Here is a 20449-nt window from a genome sequence, read left to right on the forward strand (position 1 = left end):
CTACACCAAACAACAAAGTCCAATTCAAGCATTCTTCTGCATTCCCATCTTTGTTCTTCCCCTTTTCATAAAGTCTTCCTGAGCTTCTTGCCTCCAGTGAAACAAGGCATATAAAGTACCAGAGACAGGCCTAGAACATAGTAGCTTCCCGATGAACACAGGTGTCATTAGTATCACCATATTCTCCTCTCCAGGTGCACGTCTGTAGCTGTCTCCCAAATGCCAGTTTTTCTCTTACTACATTCGTGATTTCTCCCATATGCCTGTACCATCTGTCCTACTTTTGTTGTAATGTATTTTTTCTTTGACACATCTTCCTTCTTAATTTTTTTAATTTCTAGAAATCTGAAGCCCATTTCCCTGATCATAAAGGGGGAAACCATAAAAACTAACACAATGAAAACAAAACAATACGCTGTTTTCTTTTTAAAAAAGGGGGATTAGCCACTGTTAATAGATATCACAACACTAAGGAGAGCCTTTTCCCATGATACAATTGGGATTGAAAATGTTCGAATGACTTCCTTACTCTGTGATTCATTATTAAAGCCATAACTGTGGCCATCTAAAATCGCTCCACCTACCATTCAGACCATTCTGTTTTTGTATTATTATTATTAGAAATTTTTACTTGGCACGTATTACTAACTACCTCGACTGATTAATTATTCTTTTATATCTATAACTCATCCCACTGTCTTCATTCTCTGTATATTCTCCATGGATCTTATGTGGACACCTTATACAGCATACATGCTTAATAGAGTCTCATTGAGCTTTGAACCAACTTAATCAAAAGAAATTACTCTTCCAAACTTCAGAATATTTTAAAAAGAGGTAAGTGAGAAAGGGGATGAGGGAACTTTTCTGGTTCCCTTTCCCTCCGCCCTCTGGGTTTCCCATAGATAGGAACCTAAACTACCCTATGCCGGCCACTGCAGCTGAACACCAAGCACGCCCCTTCGACGGTGCAAACTACACTCAACAGGGAGGAGGGCCCGACAGAGGCAAAGCATACCTTTCATGCCATGAGTAGACCAGAAGCCAACACTCTAATTCATGGACAAAATAAAGGCCAAAGAAAACCAGGAAAAAACTGGATGTGTGATTTATTATATTTAAGATTGGTTTATAAGGCTTAAATACGTCTGTCATAATTAACAGTAAATAAATGCAACTTTACAAAATCAGTATTTCAATACAGTACAGGACTAAATGTCGTAACTGTGCATTGGAAAATTAGTATTTCTTCCATACAAATCTCAAGTCTGCAGCACCATTTAGAAGCTCCCACTAAAAAACACAAGCTGCAGTATTTATTACAAGCTCTACGCAGAGCACGAGGCTACCTAGACCAAGCATTAGAGAAAAACAGTGGAGTCATTCAGGCATAATACGTAAGATTTGGTACAGGATTAAAACACTAACATTTTGTAATGTCCTGGTTTCAAATTAATAAATACAAACACAATATAAAAATATACACCAGTTGACAAGACGGCCCTGTGGAGGAGCAGAACGTTAGATCTCGCTCTCGTACGTATGCAGGTACGTCTTTAGCGCCAGAATTTCTGAGTAGCTGCGGCTGGTCTTCCGGAAGAAATCCAGGCTGGTGAGATGTTCTATGTCTCGCACGCGTGCTGTGTGCATCTTGATGAGCTCTTCCACCCATCTCGACTCATCCTCTGAGCTCTGCAATGGAAACAGAATGCAGTCGGCGTCAGAATTTTCCAGAGGAGGTTCTCCACACGGTCCGTTTGCTCCATGTCCACGAACGACCTCGACGCACTCCCACACCCAGGGCCAAGGTGTGCGACACTCCTTCCTGGCCTTCTCCTGCCACTCCACCGCATTCCTGTCAGTGACACGCCAGATACCTGCCGTCGGCTGCCAACGTTTTCAACAGCAATTAGCTGTACTAAATAAACAAGACATGGGGTGTGAAAGGGCATTTGATTTCATCAGTTCTCAGAATATAAATCAAAATTAGGAAAACCAAAAGTCTTGGGGAATTCAGTAATTTGTTCCTTTTCCCTGCTGTCATATTACAGCATTGTGCCCAGAGCACAAGTAATCTGGAATGCCCCCAAGGGAAGGGAAGAGCTTGTGCCCAATGCGCAAAATCACGTCTGTGCATCCCTTGTCTTTCAGAAGAACCCGCTGTGCCAGCTACGCCATCTATTTGACTGCAATGAATGGACAGCTGAATATGAGTTTGACCTGAAGAGGCTTAACTGACACACCCGGCACTTTGGGGCCCAAGAGACCTGGGTTGGGACTGTGGCTCTGCCACTTTCCAGCTATGAGCCTTTGGTCAAACCGGTTGATCTCTGTAGGCCTCAGTTTCTCCTTTGGTTCACAAAGACAATAATGCTTAACTCAGCTGCTCCCTGGGAGGTCAGATGGAGGGGTGCCAGGGGAGGGTAAAGTACGAGAGCATGGAAAACGTCATGGAAAACAAAGAAAGAAAATCTCTGTCTTGGCTACTTGCCAACTGCTGCCTCATCAGCACATATTCGAGCTGAAGTTCATCAGATCAGATGTCCCACCCCAATTAAGTTATTTCACGTCCAAGTTGAAACTAAAAAGCAACTCAGGAGAAGGGGTCCTTACATTTTAAAAATAACTTCTTTCACTTTTGAGGGAAGTCAAGAGCGAGAATGATATTTGAGAGCTCTGAGAATTATGGAGCAATGCCTACCTTCATTAGCAGACACAAAGCGGGAGGACCTTTGCAAATAATTTCACTCCCAAGTGCCCTTGGAATTGCACTGGCTCCCAAGAGTCTTTCACAAGTTGAAGGATGGCTGCATGTCCCTGGGCCGAGGACGCCCAGACGTGCCCTCACCCAACACTTTCACCACTAGCGCTCTCAATGAACCAAAGCCCAAGAACCTGCGATGGGTTTTCTCGGAAAGCTCCAGCCCACACAGACCTGGACAGGGAGCTCCAGCAGCTTGTGCCAGTGCTAAATATGTACCACGAGGGTGTTGGTTCAGGAAACTGATGCCCGGCCATCCCAGGCAAAATGAAGAAATAGGAAGAAATTGCTTTGCACACTGGGGAAGTAAGGACTTTAACCCTCCACGCCCCACCCTCCTAACCCAAGCTAACCAAGATCTCTGGGATTCACAGGAAAGGAAAGGTCTAAATATAACTCTACCCACAACGGTACTGACCAGTCCTCAGTGTGACCATATAATTAACGAAGTAGGAGGTCTCCAAACCCTGCAGGACCCCCTCAGAGTAAGCAGAGTAAGCATGAAGCTATATTTTGGGAGAATTTTCATATTCAATTCATTATTTAATTTTCAACGGTCGGTAAGCATATTTTTCCTTTGAAAATGTGGTCGTTCCATTGTGTGGAGAAGGAGTGCATAAGTTTTTTTTAATTTAAATAATGGCCAGCTGGGAGTATAAAAATTCAGGGGGGAAAATCTGTCGTTTGCTATTTCTTTCCTTGGGAAGTGATTTGCCAAATTCGTGCAAAAGACATTTTCATCTGGTTCTCACCTGCTGAAATCTAGCCCCCAAGCAATTATTAGGAAATACTAGCCATGCTGCATGTGGGGAAAAAAAATGTCTTCTGTGTGAGGTTAGCTGGCAGTCCACAGAAGTATTTGCTGAGGGAGACTCTAGTGTGAAATGCAAAACTAATAAAATTCAAATTAAAGGTCATGTGCACCAACAGAGGGAAGAAGGAAAGGAACAACTTTAAGAATAGACAACTTAGAACATGGATGCAACCAAAGGCACAATCCATGAATTTGCTTACTGTCTCTATTACTATGAAAATTTACTGTTCGGCTGCCTTTTCTCCGTGACTTTATCCCAATTGAGTCTGTGAATGTAAGCCCTAGCAGTTTTAAAGTGACCACCAAAGCAAGGACAGGACTCTATGTGGATAAGGCATTTTTCAATAAGAAAGTCACTGGCCATGCACTCTACAAGAAACACCGCTGAGCTCTATGCAGAATCAGGAATCAGGAAGGAGAGACAGACCACGAAGACTTTAGTGGATTTCATTTGTCAGACAAAAAAATTTGTGGTGACTTAAAGGACTGCTTTGACCTGTATTTAGAAGAACATTTAAAAATTCTCCCATCACCAAATTCCCCTAATGACAGAGGAACTTGAATATGTATTCCCTAGAAACCTAGATATACCCTCGATGGCCCGTTCTCAGTCTGAAATGTTCTTTGTAGTCTCCCTCTTATCTTAAAAATACATGGCGATTTTAAATTTCACTCCATAACATATGTGTTTACATTTTTGCAAAAAATTGTACACCCCCGCCACAAGTTGTTGGTGGATCTGAAGTTCAAATACAGGGTATCAGGTTATACAGAGGAATTATACTGTTCTGGTGCACCATCTGCTACGCTTGTGGTTATAACCCATCAAAATTGAGAAGGTCAAGCCAATTAGTTGATGACAACTCATCTCTCCTGCAGTTCCCTTGCTTCTCCGCCTCCCATCCAATTACTTAGAAGATCTTAATGATGCTTCTGGTGTAATACCGCTGCCTTCCACCCTTCTCTTCCAATTTCCAAGACCACAGCCCCATTTCAAGTTGTGACCTCAATCCCAGGAAATGAATCTTGCCAAAGGCCATTGAGCACCGCGCTTGGTCTGCTTCAATTCAAATTTACCTCCCTACAGCAGAGCTTACAAGATTGCTCTTATGCTTAAACATTTCCGTGGCTTTTTAATGCCTGTGCAGTAAGAAAAATTCCTAAGGTCCCATGGTTCCACTATGGAAATCTGATAAACTAGAAAGAGGGTAGATTTTTGGAGTTAAGAGGCCTTGAATCCAAAGCTCCGCTCTCCTACTGACTAACCAGGTAACCAACTCACATACCTTTCATTTAACAGCTATAGGTTGCTCATTGGTTATTAAGAGGAGGTCAGGGAGAGCACATAGACCTGCCCCATAGGGTGACCAGATAATTAGAAGTAATATATGTAAAGGACTTGCAGAGTTCTTGGGTGGTCACAGGTTCTCAATAAATGGTAAGAGCTACTATTGCTGCTACTGTGACTATTATTACAATTTTTTTAATTTTAAATTTGATTTCAAGCAAGTTTTAAAACCTTATCCAAACTGCCAGTTATATATATAACTGGCACAGTAATTAGGTATGGTGCCAGCTGGGTAGTAGACTTATCAGGGTGAGCACTTCGTAAGTTGTATAAATATCTAATCACTGGGTTGTGGACCTGAAACTAATATCATATTGGATGTCAGCTGTAATTGAAAAGAATTTTTTAAAATCTTACCTCCCACTATTACTCTCATTTCCATTATTCTGGCCAAACTTAATTAGCTTTCTTGGCCATATTTTAAATTTCTTTTTTTTTCCTGCACCCCTTATTCTGCTTTGGATATTCATAGCCCAATCTTCTCTTTCACTTGAAACCACTGTCCAAGAGCCGAGTTGGCCGCGGAGCCGATGATCTCTGCTGAAGTTGTTCAGTGGCACTTTGCCTCTTCATGTAGCAATTTCTGTGCCCGTTTCATTGGCTCCCCCCGCTGCAGGCTGCCTAGAGCAGTGACTGTGTGTCTCCCAGAGTCCCTCACATAAGTTAGGGATTTGAGTTGTGTTTGTTGACTAAAAATCCTCTTCGGTAGATTTTATCCCTGCTCCTTTTACTATTACGTGAAACAAAAGCATCAAGACTATTACTTTTAAAATCAGCCCTGCAACACAGACACCCGATTACTTTAGTGAGATCTAGAAAGACTCGTGACTTCTCCCTGAGCGCAGAATTAGTTCAGGGCCGGGAGCATGCACCATGGCTCCTGTCTGCCTACCCGGGAGTTTTTGTCCTGCTGTCCGGCCTCCACACAGGGACAAGAGAATCAGGAGTCATCTATGCTATTTGAGGGGGGGAGGGTTCACCTCCCCTCCTAACTAGAAGCAAATGAACTCTGATTTGGAAAGCATATGTTCCCCTATGAGTGTGTGCGTTTTAAAAAAATGTTTTTATCATGGAAGTTCTCAAACATCCACAGAAGTAGAGAGAATAATATAATAAGCTCCTGCGAATGCTTACCTAGTTTCAATAATTATCAAATTCTTGCTACTTTCCTTTTGCTTTTTATAAAATCTAGAAGCCTTCTGCAAAACTCAAAACACTCGGGCACTTTTATCCTTTGTCAAACTCAAACACATAAATAGAAATACATTAAATGCAAACACACACGTCAACCCACACTCTAACACTGATAAATAAAAAGCCATTAGAACACGCAGTCCCCGAGTGTTAAGCAAAGTTTTGCTTGGGTCCTTTCTTCTTTCCATTTGCTTGTATAGTCCAAATGTCTTATACAATAACAAGGGTGCTCTAGTACAACAGGGGGAACATAAATTGAGAAGTGAAGATGACCTCCGTAAGCACACCCCAAAGGCCCTCTTTGAACTCACGTTGCAGCTCTCATCGTTGTCGGGTCTGTGCGGAAGGATGAACGCGGAGACGGAGAGGGGGCCGTCGCACTTGTCCGCAGGCTGAGTGAAGTCCAGGCAGCTGGTGAGGATGCTGTAGTAGTGAGTTGGAACGGGAATGGAGCTGCCTTCCACGTGCCTGAGGCGGGAAGGGAATGACAGCTGATGTAGCAGCTTTCCCTGTGAAATGCTGAGCAGTGAGTATTGCCGAGGCCGCTACAGTGAATTCCCACTCAACTGAATCATTTTTGTCCTCTAAGCACTAGCCAACTTCTTTATCTTTGAACATAATGTATTCACTGCCTGGACTCCAACCTCCCTCAACCTGGCAGAGTAAATAAGATATTTCAGGAAAAGAAAACAGCTTGAATCCAGACTTGGACGTTGGACACAGATCAATGTAGCAGAAATGTAAGGCTGGACGAGTCAATACATTCCAAATTGCAGAGAGTCCTGAGGGCCAAGCTGTGGAGTTTGGGCATTGTTGTTTAGGCAACAACACTCCGCTGAAGGTTTCTGTGCGAGGGGCTGTCACTGGGAAATGCACGTTTCAGGGGAATAACTTGCAGAGTTGTATAAAGTGAGCCAGAGAGAGGAGACACTGAAGTGAGGGGGATAATAGGCCTTTCAAGCCACCGTGAAATCCTGAACTGGGTGCAGAGAACTTGCTTATTAAAGGAAACACTAAGGACTGGGTGCTAGTGATAAGCCTAGATCAGAGGAATCAAAACATCTTTTCCAGCAGAACAAAGTACAGAAATCACAATTCCTTACCTGGTATTATATTATCTTAATTTTGGTCATTTTCAAAATATCAAAATTACGATGAAACTGACAACATAATTGGCTAAAAACTCTAACAATGATCAGCAACCAATGAATGTGCAGTCATGGTGAAATTTCTCTTACGCATAACTGGAAAGGGAGTGAGATAACTTCTATTTTATTAGTTATTTTTATGAAAAAATATCATTTTTTCTAGTCTATAAACCACGATTAAACCATTTTACGTTCTGTGCTGCTCTGACTCATGTGTCTAAAATTAAATTGTTCGTATTTTCTTGCCTTCCCCACCAGACTGTGAGTTCCCTGCGGGCAGAGTTTTCTCACCCTAGTGTATGCCCAGTGACATCCCAGAGAGGAACAGAAACCAGAGTCCGTGAAAGTCTCTATGCAGTTTCCTACTGAGACACGCTAATTCAGAAAATCTAAGGGATTCTAAAAGTCCCCCCAAATAATGAAGGTAACTGAAAATTATCTCCCCACAAAGGAGTTGTTATGGAATAAATGACAAAAAATTAAATGTTTTGATACATTTCCTTCCCTGGAGTAGAAAAGTGCATCTATTCACCACAAAATCCAAGGATCTAGATTTTGGTGGTGGTTCCATTCCAACCCCCAATGCCACGCTTTCTCAGAGGCCCAAAAGGACTGAAGAAATCACAAGGAGATTCAAAGAGCAAAAGATTTAAGGGGTGTCAGCTATTTTCTAGTCCATGTATCTTTGAAAAACAGTGTCGAGAGACATACTGGAATTTAAAAAAATACACACTCGGTGAAAATGAAAAGCTTACTGTTTGATTTTGTCCTGTGTGTCATGCAAGCCATCGAAGTCGTAGTCAAAAATGGGTCCGCTTATCACGTTAATTCCATTCCTTTCTGAAGCGTATTTCTTCACCAATACCCTTTGGAAGTAATTCCAGACTCCTGTGCAAAGACAAAATCAGTTCTTCATGAATAAAACTCCTCACTTTGACTAAACTCTCTCTACAGGGCACTGTACAAGCCAAATATCACAAGCCCAGAGACAACAGAGCTGTTGATTCTTGAGAAGAATCCATCCTGAAGCATTAGCTGTCTGTGTATCATTTATGGACCAACAAAGAGAAAGCTATGGAAACATTGGCAGGGAGTTGACCCCAGCCCAATCATTCAGAGAAGGATTTGCAGGTGAAGTGGTTACTGAGTTGAGATTTGAAGGACAAGTGGGTGTTTCCTAGGCAACAAGATGGAGACAGAACATTCTAGGCAGCGGGAACAGTATGTACCAAGGAGGAAGTACAGTATTTGTGAGAAATTGAAAAAAGGCTTTAATCTACTTTTTAATCTTTCATAATCTCTTAGATAGGCCAGTTCCCCAGTTTGTGTCTCCAGCTCCTGACAGCTCCAGACATGCTACCCAGCCACCCATCTCACGGTCCACTGGAGTACCTAGAAATCACATGGAACAAAAATTCACCGAAACACAATGCTTGATTTTCCTTCCCCATCTTGCTCCAGCTCTTGGCTTCTCCATCATAGTAACGGCACTCACATTCATCCAGATGTTCAGGTCAAAATCCCCAGGGTCATCCTGGCTTCTCTCCTTACTCCATAAGCATGTGAACAAGTCCTAGCAGTGCCACCTCCAAGACACACCCCAGTCATCCAATCCAACCACTTCTCACCATTCTCACTGCACCCACCCTGGGCTGAGTTACTTCCCTCTCTGCGATAAACTACTATGGAAAACTCCTTCAGGGACTCTCGGTAAGACACTCTAGGTCCCTGTAGCCCATTCTCCATATAAATGGATCCTTTTACACCATAAATCAGATTGTATTACACATTCCATGCAACACCCATTTGTAAGAGTTTTTAAAATTTTATTATTGGTTTTTAGAGAGAGAGGAAGGGGGAAGAGAGAGAGAGAGAGAGAGAGACATGGACTTGTTGTCCCATTTATTGATGCACTCATTGGTTGATTTTTGTATGTGTCCCGACCAGAGATCAAACCTGAAACCTTGGCATATATTGGGATGATGCTCTAACCAACTGAACTACCAGGCCAGGGCCCAGCACCCATTTCTAACACTCTAGATGATTTCTTACTGTACACAATTAGAATAAAATCTCAACTTTCCGCTGTGACCCCCGCCTACCTCCATGGCTTTACTTCCTACCCCTGTCCCCTCGGGTTCGTGGCTTTCTTCCTGCCCCCAACCTGGCCAACGTGTTTCCCACTAAACTTTTGCATTGGCTATTCCTTGTGCCTGGACAACTCCTTCCCTGATCCATGCAAGTCAGGTTTCTTCTCCATCATTCATTATTCATTTCTCGGTTTCAAGGTCACCCCCTGGAGAGGACTTAATTGTCTACTCCAGCTCCATTTTGCATTATGACCAATCCAAGGGACAGGAAAGGAGCTGAATGGAAAAGAAAAAAAAAGGACAAAAGCAAAAGAGAATAACAGAAGAAAGGCAAACAATGACTTGGTTCTGGAAAGTTAGATTCGACTTACTAGGCTCTGTTCTCCATGGGGGTGATGAGGCGCAGGTGTTACCCCTCCTTACCTGCCCCTATTCACAGCACTTGGCCATTTTCTCATAGCACTTTGACTGCTTTTGATACCTCCCGACAGTCCACCCTGAGTGAGAATGGGCAAGTCCCCAGAGCCAAAACACCACGGGCATTTGCCATAAAGAAAGGAGGGCAGCGGGAGAGAAGTTCAAATGCTAACCTAAGCTGCTAGAGAGGCAAGACAGCAGAGGAGTAACAACGAGAACAGTCAAGAGGCCGACCCCCCAGAAATGTGGCCAAGAAAAAAACTGCGCCCCGGCGAGGAACAGCGAGCCCTCTGTGACCGGCCTTCTGCCACGCCAGCCTCAGGGTGGCACCCAGTGTTTCCTTTACTGCCACTCGGTCAAAGAGGCATCAGTAAGAGTAAAGAAACCCAGGAAACCCCCGTGTGTGGGAATTAAATGAAGCTGCACATTATGACAAATGTATCGACATGGGTTTCCAAAACATTCCTCAGCTGGGCCTGGGAACAAACCAAGAAACCTTTTAAGAGCACACTTCAATTTTTCATTCACAAGCATGGCTTCCTCCTTTGAATAAAGCTTCATTTACTAACTGAGGACATCAAATAAACATTTTTTTTCTCTAAACCATGTTGGCCATTTCACCGATGTTAAGTTGGGGAGGTTTGCCACTATAGATGGTGCTCTACAGTCATGTGTCCCTGTGAGTCCTGGTTTGAGACTTTATTTCAGCCCTGAGAGTCCTGTGACACAGCCCAGTGCAGGAGCAGGTAGAGATGCCTCCTTCTCCCACCTTTTCTGCAGGCATATAGGTCTGCCCACTGTAAATGAATGAAGGAGAGGTAAGAGCTACTCCATAGTGTTTTTTCTGTGTTTGAATACATGGATAGATGAGTAACTGGATGGATAAATGGGTGAATGGATGAATTCTTTGTTATGAGAAATAGAAATGGAATTGTTCTGGTCATTGGATAATTAAGTCATAAATCTATGTATAAACCATAGAGGTCATGCAATCAGATCTTTCAATTTTGCAAATAAGAGGTTAAATGGCATTTCTGTGTCACCCTCCTGGGACTGGAACCCAGTTTCTGGCCTGGGGCTCCTTCTGCTTATATCAGTCACGGCATCACTATCGTCCATAGATATTTACGTCACGTACAGAGAAATAAGGAGTGTTCAGAGAAACTAAGACAATTTGCAGAGCTCTAAAAACATCTGGATCTAATCCTCAGATGATTCAGAAGACAAGCTCTTACTCGGTTTCAGGGTTAATGTTCAGAATACATCATCACCATCATCCGGAAAGAGAGAGCTACTAGTGGCTTGTACTGCAACATTCAATAAATGAATGTAGATGCTGTTACATGTCAAGTGGCCTCCAAGATACTGAGAAGCCCCTTTGTCACCAGTCTTACAATGAGCACTGAAGTACACCAGCTTAAAAGGAAAACACAAACTTGGTTTAGTTCAGCTTCTGCCACATGATCTGGGTAATCGCTTGTGTTTCAATTTCTTAATTGTGAACAATGGATAAAGAATCTGCCAACCTCTGTTACAGATTTGGATTTTGGATTAAAGCTAGAGAATTTACATGAAAGGTATTCAAAAATTAAAAAGGGTAAACGCAAGAAGTAATGTAGAAGTAGAAACATTAAGTGATAAATTTAGAAATTTTTTTTATAAGTAGCAGTTTATGAGATAAATACTGGACTCACGTTTGAAAGCAGGATACATTGGGACCATATTGGTTACAAGGAATGTATCATATTTAGCTTCTGGTGAAGAGCTCAGGTCTAAACATGAGAAAAGCAAACAGTCTCCATTACTTATCAAAATCTATTTCAATTTTTTTTTAAATCAGTCTTCTAAATGATCCAAATAACCTGAAGTGGATGGATCTACTCTCTTGTTACTTATTCAATCTTCCCCTTATATAGAAGTTCCTACTTCTTCTTTTACTCAGTCTCTTTCATTTACTCAATAGTTCTCTCAAAAAATTTTTTTACAATGATTTTTCTTCCTACCTAGTCTTGGGTCTAGTAAATATTATGTAAAGGAGTTCTTGCTTTCACTACCATAAATTTAGACTTTAAAAAAAAATTCCATCAAGGTAATAAGAAAGTAATTAAAGGGCTCCATCTATCTTAAGAGATCACCTCTACCACATTGTTTAAATAATGATGTCTTAATGATTTTCTCTTTCACTTCTAGACTCTCACTAAATGATACAAGGGGCACACACACTATCCCCTTGCACTTCAGAATGCCTCCGGAGGACAGGATTTGTGAAAGCTGGCCCCTTCTCCGGCCCGTTTCGGAAGGGTCCCGTAGTAGTTCCTGTCTTCCACCTCTGGAGCAGCTCCCCTGAAGGAAGCCTGGAGACCACCGAAGCCTGGAATTCCAAGTCGCACACTCCAAACCCCACAAAATTACATCCCTCTAGAATGGGCAGAGGCTGATACTCTGGAACTTACAAGGAGGGAAGAGGAATCCATAAGACATCTGTTTATCATTTTTGTAGGCCAAACAGCTCTGACTGAAACTCGGAGAAACACGAACATCGGGCCGGACGCAGTTGGTCAAGTGCTCGGGGATGCCAGAGACCTCAGCCTGCATGGTGAGTCAGAGGTGCTCAGTAATGTCATCGCTGGGAGAGCATCAAACCAACAGTGAAACACCAAAACCAGATCATTCTGTTACAGCGGGAATCAAAACCCCTCTAGCTTTTACTATAGCTCATATTTTGATCATCTTGACTCCTTCAAAAATAAAAAAGGACCTCAGTTTTTAAATACAGTAAGCCAACAATGTTCATACTCTTAACGTTTTAGCAGCAGAACTCTTTTGATAAAGTCTTAAGTAAACAATATATAAAGTAGGTATCCCACTGTTGAAATAATAAACAGGATGCCAGAGAAGACACTTCAAAAATAACATCTGGGAAATAACAGGGACTTGCTCTCTACAAAAAGAAAAACTGCATAGACATAGTGCATGGCCCAGAGCGCACAAACATGCACACAGTTCAAATTAGCAAGAAGCTGTGTGGGGGGTGGTGGAGGGATTCATTTGTACTGAGAAATTAAAAGCATATTCTCAACTGCCAAATAAATGTTTCTAATTCCTGATAGCAACTTATCTCCTCTTCATTAACACTGAAACTCCACAATCAAGCTTTTATAAAAAAACAAACAGGATGCAGCCCTGGCTGGTGTGGCTCGGCGGATTGAGCACCGGCCTGTGAACCCTGCGAACCAAAGGATCGGCTGTTTGGATTCCCAGTCAGGGCACATGCCTGGGTTGTGAGCTAGGTCCCCAGTAGGGGGCGCACAAGAGGCAACGACACACTGATGTTGCTCTCCCTCTCTTTCTTCCTCCCTTCCTCTCTCCCTAAAAATAAATAAATAAACCTTTTTAAAAAACCAGGATGTGATAGTGGAAGAAGCTGTATGTGTTTGGGGACAGAGTGTGAGTATATGGGGACTCTGTGTCATTTCCACTTGGTTTTCGCTATAAGCCTAAAGCTGTTCTGAAAAATAAAATCTATTAAACAAATCTTGGTGACTTCTGGAAGTACTGGGCAATAACAAGCAGAGTGGAAAAAAAACGAAAATAATTAGTTTGCCCCCTTTGATATTTAACATATTACCATAAAGTTATTAGAACGTTGCATTAAGTCTAGTTCAAAATCTCTTGCAATACATCCAACACAGGATTTGCTTCATCAGAAACAATTAAAATCTTTTCTAAGACAAAATTCTGTTATGCAAGCAATGCAAAGGAATGTGATCACATGAAGAGGTTCGTAAAACCCCGTTTTCTCAATGACCTGTTTGGAAACGGTGTATGACGTCCAGAGTGGCATTTGGAATATCTCACTGTAACCGCTTTCAAAATCAGTATGATATAAGATATCATATTGAGTCCGATAAAGCACTGCAGGCCGTCCGTAGAGGAGGTGTCTCTCTAGGAAAGAAAAAAATAAACTGTATTAAACATAAATTAAACTTTATATCAAATATTAAAGAAACATTGGAAGAGGGTCCAGTTGTCCAAAATATGCTGGATTACTTATCAATGACGTAGAGCTCTTTCTCCTTAATTCAATCAAGTTAGTTTTCCTAACACTTTTGTGGTTTATCTGATCACCTAAGCAGGGGTCAAGGCTAATGATGATCAAACCTATGATGCAAATGCCATACTCATTTTAATGCTTTATTTTCAGCTGTAAAGAATTCTAACCTGTAGAGGAAGGAAACATGGTTAGCAAATTTTGAAATGATTCTGCTGAATAAGCAGTCAGTAGGATTGTTTTTTGTGGAATTAATTCACTGGGCCCCTGAAAAGGTTCATCAAATTCACCAGTGATTTAATTAAGAGGAAGGCGCCCTTTGATCATTAGTTGCAAGCAGCAACTCAAACACGCATTATTTCAGCAGACACAGTGAGTAGTAATGAGCATTTAAAGTAAGCAGCTTTGTCACATGGAGGAAAACTCTTCAGGTTAGAACTTAAGGAAACATGGAGAGACAAAATCAGTGAGCATTCCAGAGCATCCTTTAAATCCAGAAGAGGGAGGCCATCAGTTTCTGATGAATCTGGTAAGACCCCAGAATGTAGATTCAGAACTCCAAGGAAAAGGTCTTCCATTAGGAAAAAGTAAGGTCTGAAACCTCACTTTTGCAGGATGAAGAGATAGGCATTTAGTGTGCCAACTTTCATTCCACACCCACGACAACTGCCTGGAGCTTGATCTGCCCAGTTTGGACGGGCTCAAGTCAGAACTTCCATAGATTCTTGGAAATTGGGGTCTTACAGACCAAAATATTTAAAGATTGAGGTATTGAGCTTTAGGCAATTCACAATTCCCTAAGTGATCATCAAAAAACAATTTACGATTATTTTTATTAGAGAAAATCAGCTCTGGCAATCCCTTATTAAATTATTTATACATGTTGCTTTAATTAAAGTATCACCCATCTGTGCAAGTGACAGAGGAAACTCTTCGTAGAATACTTTGCGAGACCCTCCCCAAGCAGAACTGCTGATTTGAGGCAAAGCAGTCTGCAGCTCACAGCACAAGCCTTGTTCTGGGTAGTTCGGTCTCAGCGCTGCACTGAATGAGGAAGCCTTGGCTGAGCTGCCAAATTCGGGGACCCACCTCTTAGAACATGATGCGATAGTATTGTACCAATGAAATGTAGTGAACAAAAAATAGCCAGCAAATCATAACAGTAGTACTTGGGGGCAGCGAAGCAAGTCAGACTTTCCTTCAAAACTCAAACCAAACCTTTTCTAGGTTCAAAATTTCCATTCACGTTTTCCTTGTTTTTGTTTTTGTTGCCTCTGAATTTCCTGGTTTCAGCTGGAAGTAGAAGTATCAAAATTCTTTGAGATGCTATTCTCTTTTTATCGCTCGCATTTTAATGCTTACCAAACACACACAAGTGCAAACCTCACCTGCAGTCCGTTCCGTCGAGGGACTGCAGCAGCCACACTTCGCTCTGCAACACCCCTCCAAACAATAGTTTTAAACAACAGATAGACTCCACCAGCTCTGGCTCCCACCCCAGCCCTCCTCATTTATTGGCATTTCTCAACATAACGCTGCATTCCAAGAAGGCTGATTTATTTGCCATACTCAGCTCGTGAGCATTAGGAACTCTATGCTTTTATACATGTGAGTCTCTTTCTCTCCACCAGAAATAACTTCTCCACCAACCTGTCACCTATCTACCTTCTCGTTTTTTGCTGTTGTATCTCCCCTCATCAGACATTTACCCAGTACCTTCTTTGTGCCAAGCCTTGGGCTATAGCACAGAGACTCTAGGCAGAGACAATTAAGATACAGCTCTTGCCCTCAAAACGCTCACAGTTCAAGGGGAGGGACCGAGATGGCACTCCGTGTCAGGGATATCTACAGAGGGTAATGGGATCACAGAGCGCGACGAACGTTGCAGGTGAGGGTGAGGTGGCATCAGTACCGTCCTCACAGGACACGGGAAGCTCAGCCAAGTGGACTCCGTGTCCCAGTTTCTACCTGCTGCTTGGGCATAACTGTCAATAGTGCCTCCTGTCACACCCAAAAGTGGGTGACAGATAATATGGTCACATAGCTCAGCCCTGGAGGAAGAGACATGATGAGGAGAAGGCAAGAGGGGACAAAAGGAGAGGAAGCATCTTAAGATTCACTTTCTCCTGAAAGACTTCCCCAGTGAAGCTTCTCCATCCCTAGTCACTCTTCTGCTCTGCATGTAAAAAGACTCAGTTTTCTTCAGAAATGTGTGCTTCTGAGCTTCCAAGCTACGCACAAGTGGCACATGGCTAAAGCACAAATATACCACGCAGACTAACTTTTCTCTGTCATAAACTGGGCATACATGGCGTGAAGAAACAACAATGTAGCCAATTTGACAGTTTCCTAAAATCCAACCAAGGCCCCCAACTGACCCAAAGGATCTCCTTGGGTCTTCCTAAAGCATAATCATTTCATGTACAAAAGAGATGAAATAGTCATTGCAGTAACAAATACAAACTTTAAAATCCAGGATCAAAATTTAGATTTTTTCCTTTTCCAGTTTATCAGAGCATCCAAGAACCAGAGTCGTGGTCGCAGCCTAACTCTGTCACTCTTTGTGACATCTTGGGCAAGACACCTTTTGCACTTCTGTTTAGCAAATGTCCCTAACCTGCGCCATTGAGAATGTACCTGAATCTCAGTCTTTGGACACATAAACTCTTCAACTTGAGACAGGCTCCCTGGAGACAAGCCTAAGAGCCTCTGCTTTTGAAATATGTTTGCCGTGATTTCCTGATCTGGACCTCATATAGTCCATGTCTCCCCAGGTCGGGCTCCTACTCCGTGGAATTCTAGACAGAGCCTTCATCCCACACCCCAGTGCCCTGTTTACATCAGTCTCCGGCATTGCTGGTCCATGCCAAGGTTCTCCCCCAGTTACCACACTCGGCAAAACACTGTGAGTCAAGTCTTTTTCAAGTGGTGTGGACTTCCCTGGCGCCCACTCTCCGCGTCGTCCACAATCTGGCCATCCGGACTTGAGTCTGTGTGTCTCCACCCTCCTCAGCTTCCTGACTCACGGTCCCACAGATGCGCTGGCGGACTTGAGAGCCACATGAAAATGTCTCCTTTTTGTTTTTCTTAAAAACGTTCATTCCCACAATAATGTTCTCTTCCATTGAACCACAAAGTCTGTACCCAAGATCTTTCTTTTCCCTACCTCCGTTCTCCTCCTTTGGCTTTCAAGGGCCTGCGGGCATTGACTACCGCGTCATCCTCCTTGGGGACTAGCTTCAGTGCCTCTCATTTGTGTCCCCTTCTTGCTTACCCCAACACTGAAAACACTGCGCTGTAATTCATCAACTGGCTACGTCTCACAATCAAATATTTACAATAAGAACAGAGATTTTCATTGGTTTTTGCACCACTGTCTCTCCACCTCCAACAACGTCAAGCACGTACTCTCTTCTTGATAAACATTTGTTGAATAAATATCTACTTGGTAAATATTTGTTGAATGCTTGTTTTATTTTTTTAAATAAACAGTTTAAATATTTATAGCAATAAGTGTCTTTACAGGCATCAAGAACAAGCTTTCTGGTGTGACCTGCCAAATGTAACCCCAAGAGATGGACCAAGCAGATCATCGTCATGTCCCCTTAACTGAAGAGAAACTGGAGGTTCGTGATTTGTATAAGATAATTCAGCTACATTGCAACACCCAGAGGCTAGGCCTCCACCCTCTCGGCTCATTATTCCTCTCCTGAGCATTCTGAGCAGTCTCCGGTGGGATGCTGACTGCTGGGTTATTCTAGTGGAGAGAAAATCACAAGGAAGATCCAGCTACTCCTGGGTATGAGTTCTGCTGGAGGCACACCTTCTGAAACACAAATGAGGACAGCAACACGTAGCAAAGCATCTGGCACTTCAGAAACAACTTCCAAACTCTTATCTGCACGGACATTCTCTCCTGACACAGTCTCTGTGCCCAACCCTTAGAATAAGAAGGATGTTTCGCTTCATAAGAAGGAAAGTATAGGGTGTTTGTTGTCATGTAGAACTAGAGTCAAAACTCAGCTCTTGACAGCTCTGGGATTCTATAACGTACCCTCCCCAAGTCTCGTATTTCACTGAGGTGTTGCACATTTGGAGTCCAATATGGAAAGCCAGTCTCGACCCAAAGTAGTTGTAGTTATGGTAGTTATAGGGGTAGCATTTTATTCAAGAAATATTGGTGGGTAAAGGTTATTAAAATTCAATTTCTATTTCATCCAACTGACCTTGAATCTTACTACAAATTATAAACAATCATACTAGATTTTGATTTCTTCCAAGTCTTCCCTAAAACACACACAGGGATTCGCACATAGAAACACCTTAGCACAAGTAACATCTTCAGCACAGCCAGAGTCTCCAAGAAATAACAAAATCTACGAAACATTCCGGAGTTGAAAAGAATGACAGAGGAGAGCCCTGTCCAGTCGTATTCAGTCTGTACTTTAAAGTTAACAAGAGCTACTAGTGTTTAAGGCATTTTTCTCATCCAAATGAGTTCTTATTGTGTGACAAAGAGCCAAACATACACAGGCGTTAAAATGAGTTTTAATTCCCTTTTTCACAAAGATAATAGTGGATGTCAACCTGACTAAGAAAATATAAAACAGTTTTATAGCAATGTAAATACAGAAAGACTAAGATGAAAATAAACAGTGCAATTATTCTCACAGTGGAGATTATTATACCTGGCTTGTATGCCAGAATTGCTCGCTACGAGAGATTTTAAATTTCCATTTTGTTCATTCATTCTTTCATCGATTCAATGTGCCAAAGAAATGAGTTTTCATTGCACAGTAAGTTTGCCAAGACATTAAGTACGTGTGAGTCAGAAACAACAGCCATGCAATGAAGATGCAGAACCACATCCCCAGGAATTTCAAGGCTTTAGTAAGCAGTTCAGATCACTATCTTTGAAGATCTTACGTTTTTCCTCTTCACTTTAGTAAAGGACTTGATTCTATAACAGTTTAAACATTTATAGCAAAATATTTACAGCAAAATATTGCCTAAGGTTAATTTAATAGACCTTTTTTGGTTACTTCAAATACAACTCCCAGGTTGTTTCACTGCTGTTATGCACCGTTTTCTACATGTGTGTTTTGTATACACGTATGGGTGTTTTTTATGGCCTATGACATTAAGATTAAGATAGTCACATAGGAATGTTACAAATGGAATGTGTACAGCACATAGTTTATTCTGAAAAAAATCAGCTACCTATAGGCGTGTTTAAATATCTGGAATAAAAATAACAGAATTTTATATTCGTATAGAACTTTAGGTCTGAAAAATGCCTAAAAGCCTAAATATATATCCAAAGACATCCAGAGAGGGGAAGCAACTACTCCTAACACACACATGAACTCACACACACAGGGACTCAGAGTCGTGAAGTTCTACTCCAGTGGAGCAGATACGAAGTACTTTAGGCAGGGGACTAGATTTATGACTTGGGAACACCATAATGACCTGAAAGAACTCTGATCAAGAAAATGTCTCTTTGCAGCTGAAGAAATGACTCAGGTAGGATCCTTAAGGAATCAGACAAAGATCGAACCGAAAGACGGAAAGAGACCAGAGAGCAGATGCTGAGGTTCATACATATTCCAAACAAGGAGATGCTTTGCATGCAGCAAGGCAGTGAAATACCATTATTTTTATTTTATGTAATAGTTCTAAAGTCTCTCTTGTGTCATTAAAGGCTAGCCCAATAGGCCGTGAACAGACCACGGTGATGCACTACCAGGATCTCTCCGTAATATTTTCTGTCACTAATGTGAAGTCGTATCTAGGAGACTGTTGGTGATACAGCTGACAGAACCAGACATTTCAGAGAAACCTATTCCCATCCTAGGGTGAACACGCAACAAACACTCATGAGGGTCCCTGCCCAGGACAGTGTATGAGATTTGAGTTTCAGTGATGTAAAATCGTCTTGAAGTAAGACACTTGGGTTCACCTCCAAGCAGAGAATGGGCATCCTTTCTTGGTATAAATCACTAATGATAGGGAGGCCAGCTAAGAAAGCTGACTCACCTAGAAGACGCCTCTTATTTTCACGGTCTGAAGTGTCAGGCTACTGTTTACGCTGAGTCGTGGGAATGGTTTTGCCACACTGCCACCAGCAAACAAAAAGCAGATTCTTTTTCCCCCGGAAGGAAATAGTTTAGTGCCACGAAGAGCCAGAGCTTGAATCAGCAAAAACATGGGAGTCAATTCAAAGTTATCATAATTCCCTGTTTCATCAGTGATTTTTAGAAGAGAAACATCTCCGTATATTTGAAAAGTTCAAATCACGAGCCTCTGCACCCCTGGACCCTGGCAATATTCCAATGTTACTGGTTATAATGACACTTTAGTCCAGTAGAGGTTAGATGGCAAACATTTCAAATCACTTCTAGAGTTCATGAAGGATTTGTGTACCTTCCACCAACCAAGTGCTGTCTTCAAAGCTGCGTTCATCCAATTACATGTCAAAGAGTCTGTGTGTTCTACGATCAAAGACAGAAGGGGGACGGGGGGAGTGGGCGATCAGAAAGGGAAGAAGAAAGAAGATGAAGATCTTTCTAAAGAGGGAAAATAAGTAAATAAAATCTTCTACCGGTTTCCTTAACCTTTACTTA

At 42.1% G+C, this 20449-nt stretch overlaps 1 protein-coding gene across 3 annotated transcripts in view; it reads right to left on the reverse strand.

Annotated features, from left to right (window-relative positions):
- Positions 1 to 1092: 1092 nt before the first annotated feature.
- ENPP2 (ectonucleotide pyrophosphatase/phosphodiesterase 2) overlaps positions 1093 to 20449 on the reverse strand; it is a 95394-nt gene continuing 76037 nt past the window's right edge. For all 3 annotated transcript variants that reach the window (XM_045861217.1, XM_045861216.1, XM_045861215.1), the window contains exons 20-25: positions 13581 to 13717; positions 12226 to 12361; positions 11467 to 11544; positions 8021 to 8153; positions 6429 to 6585; positions 1093 to 1692 (exon numbers count right to left, since the gene is read on the reverse strand). In XM_045861217.1, coding sequence (XP_045717173.1) covers positions 1522 to 1692; positions 6429 to 6585; positions 8021 to 8153; positions 11467 to 11544; positions 12226 to 12361; positions 13581 to 13717 — 812 coding nt within the window. In that variant the 3' untranslated portion in view covers positions 1093 to 1521. The remainder of the gene's footprint in view (positions 1693 to 6428; positions 6586 to 8020; positions 8154 to 11466; positions 11545 to 12225; positions 12362 to 13580; positions 13718 to 20449) is intronic.

The sequence above is a fragment of the Phyllostomus hastatus genome, unplaced genomic scaffold, assembly GCF_019186645.2.
Source record: "Phyllostomus hastatus isolate PE091 unplaced genomic scaffold, TTU_PhHast_1.1 phas_scaffold_21, whole genome shotgun sequence".
Taxonomy (NCBI): domain Eukaryota; kingdom Metazoa; phylum Chordata; class Mammalia; order Chiroptera; family Phyllostomidae; genus Phyllostomus; species Phyllostomus hastatus.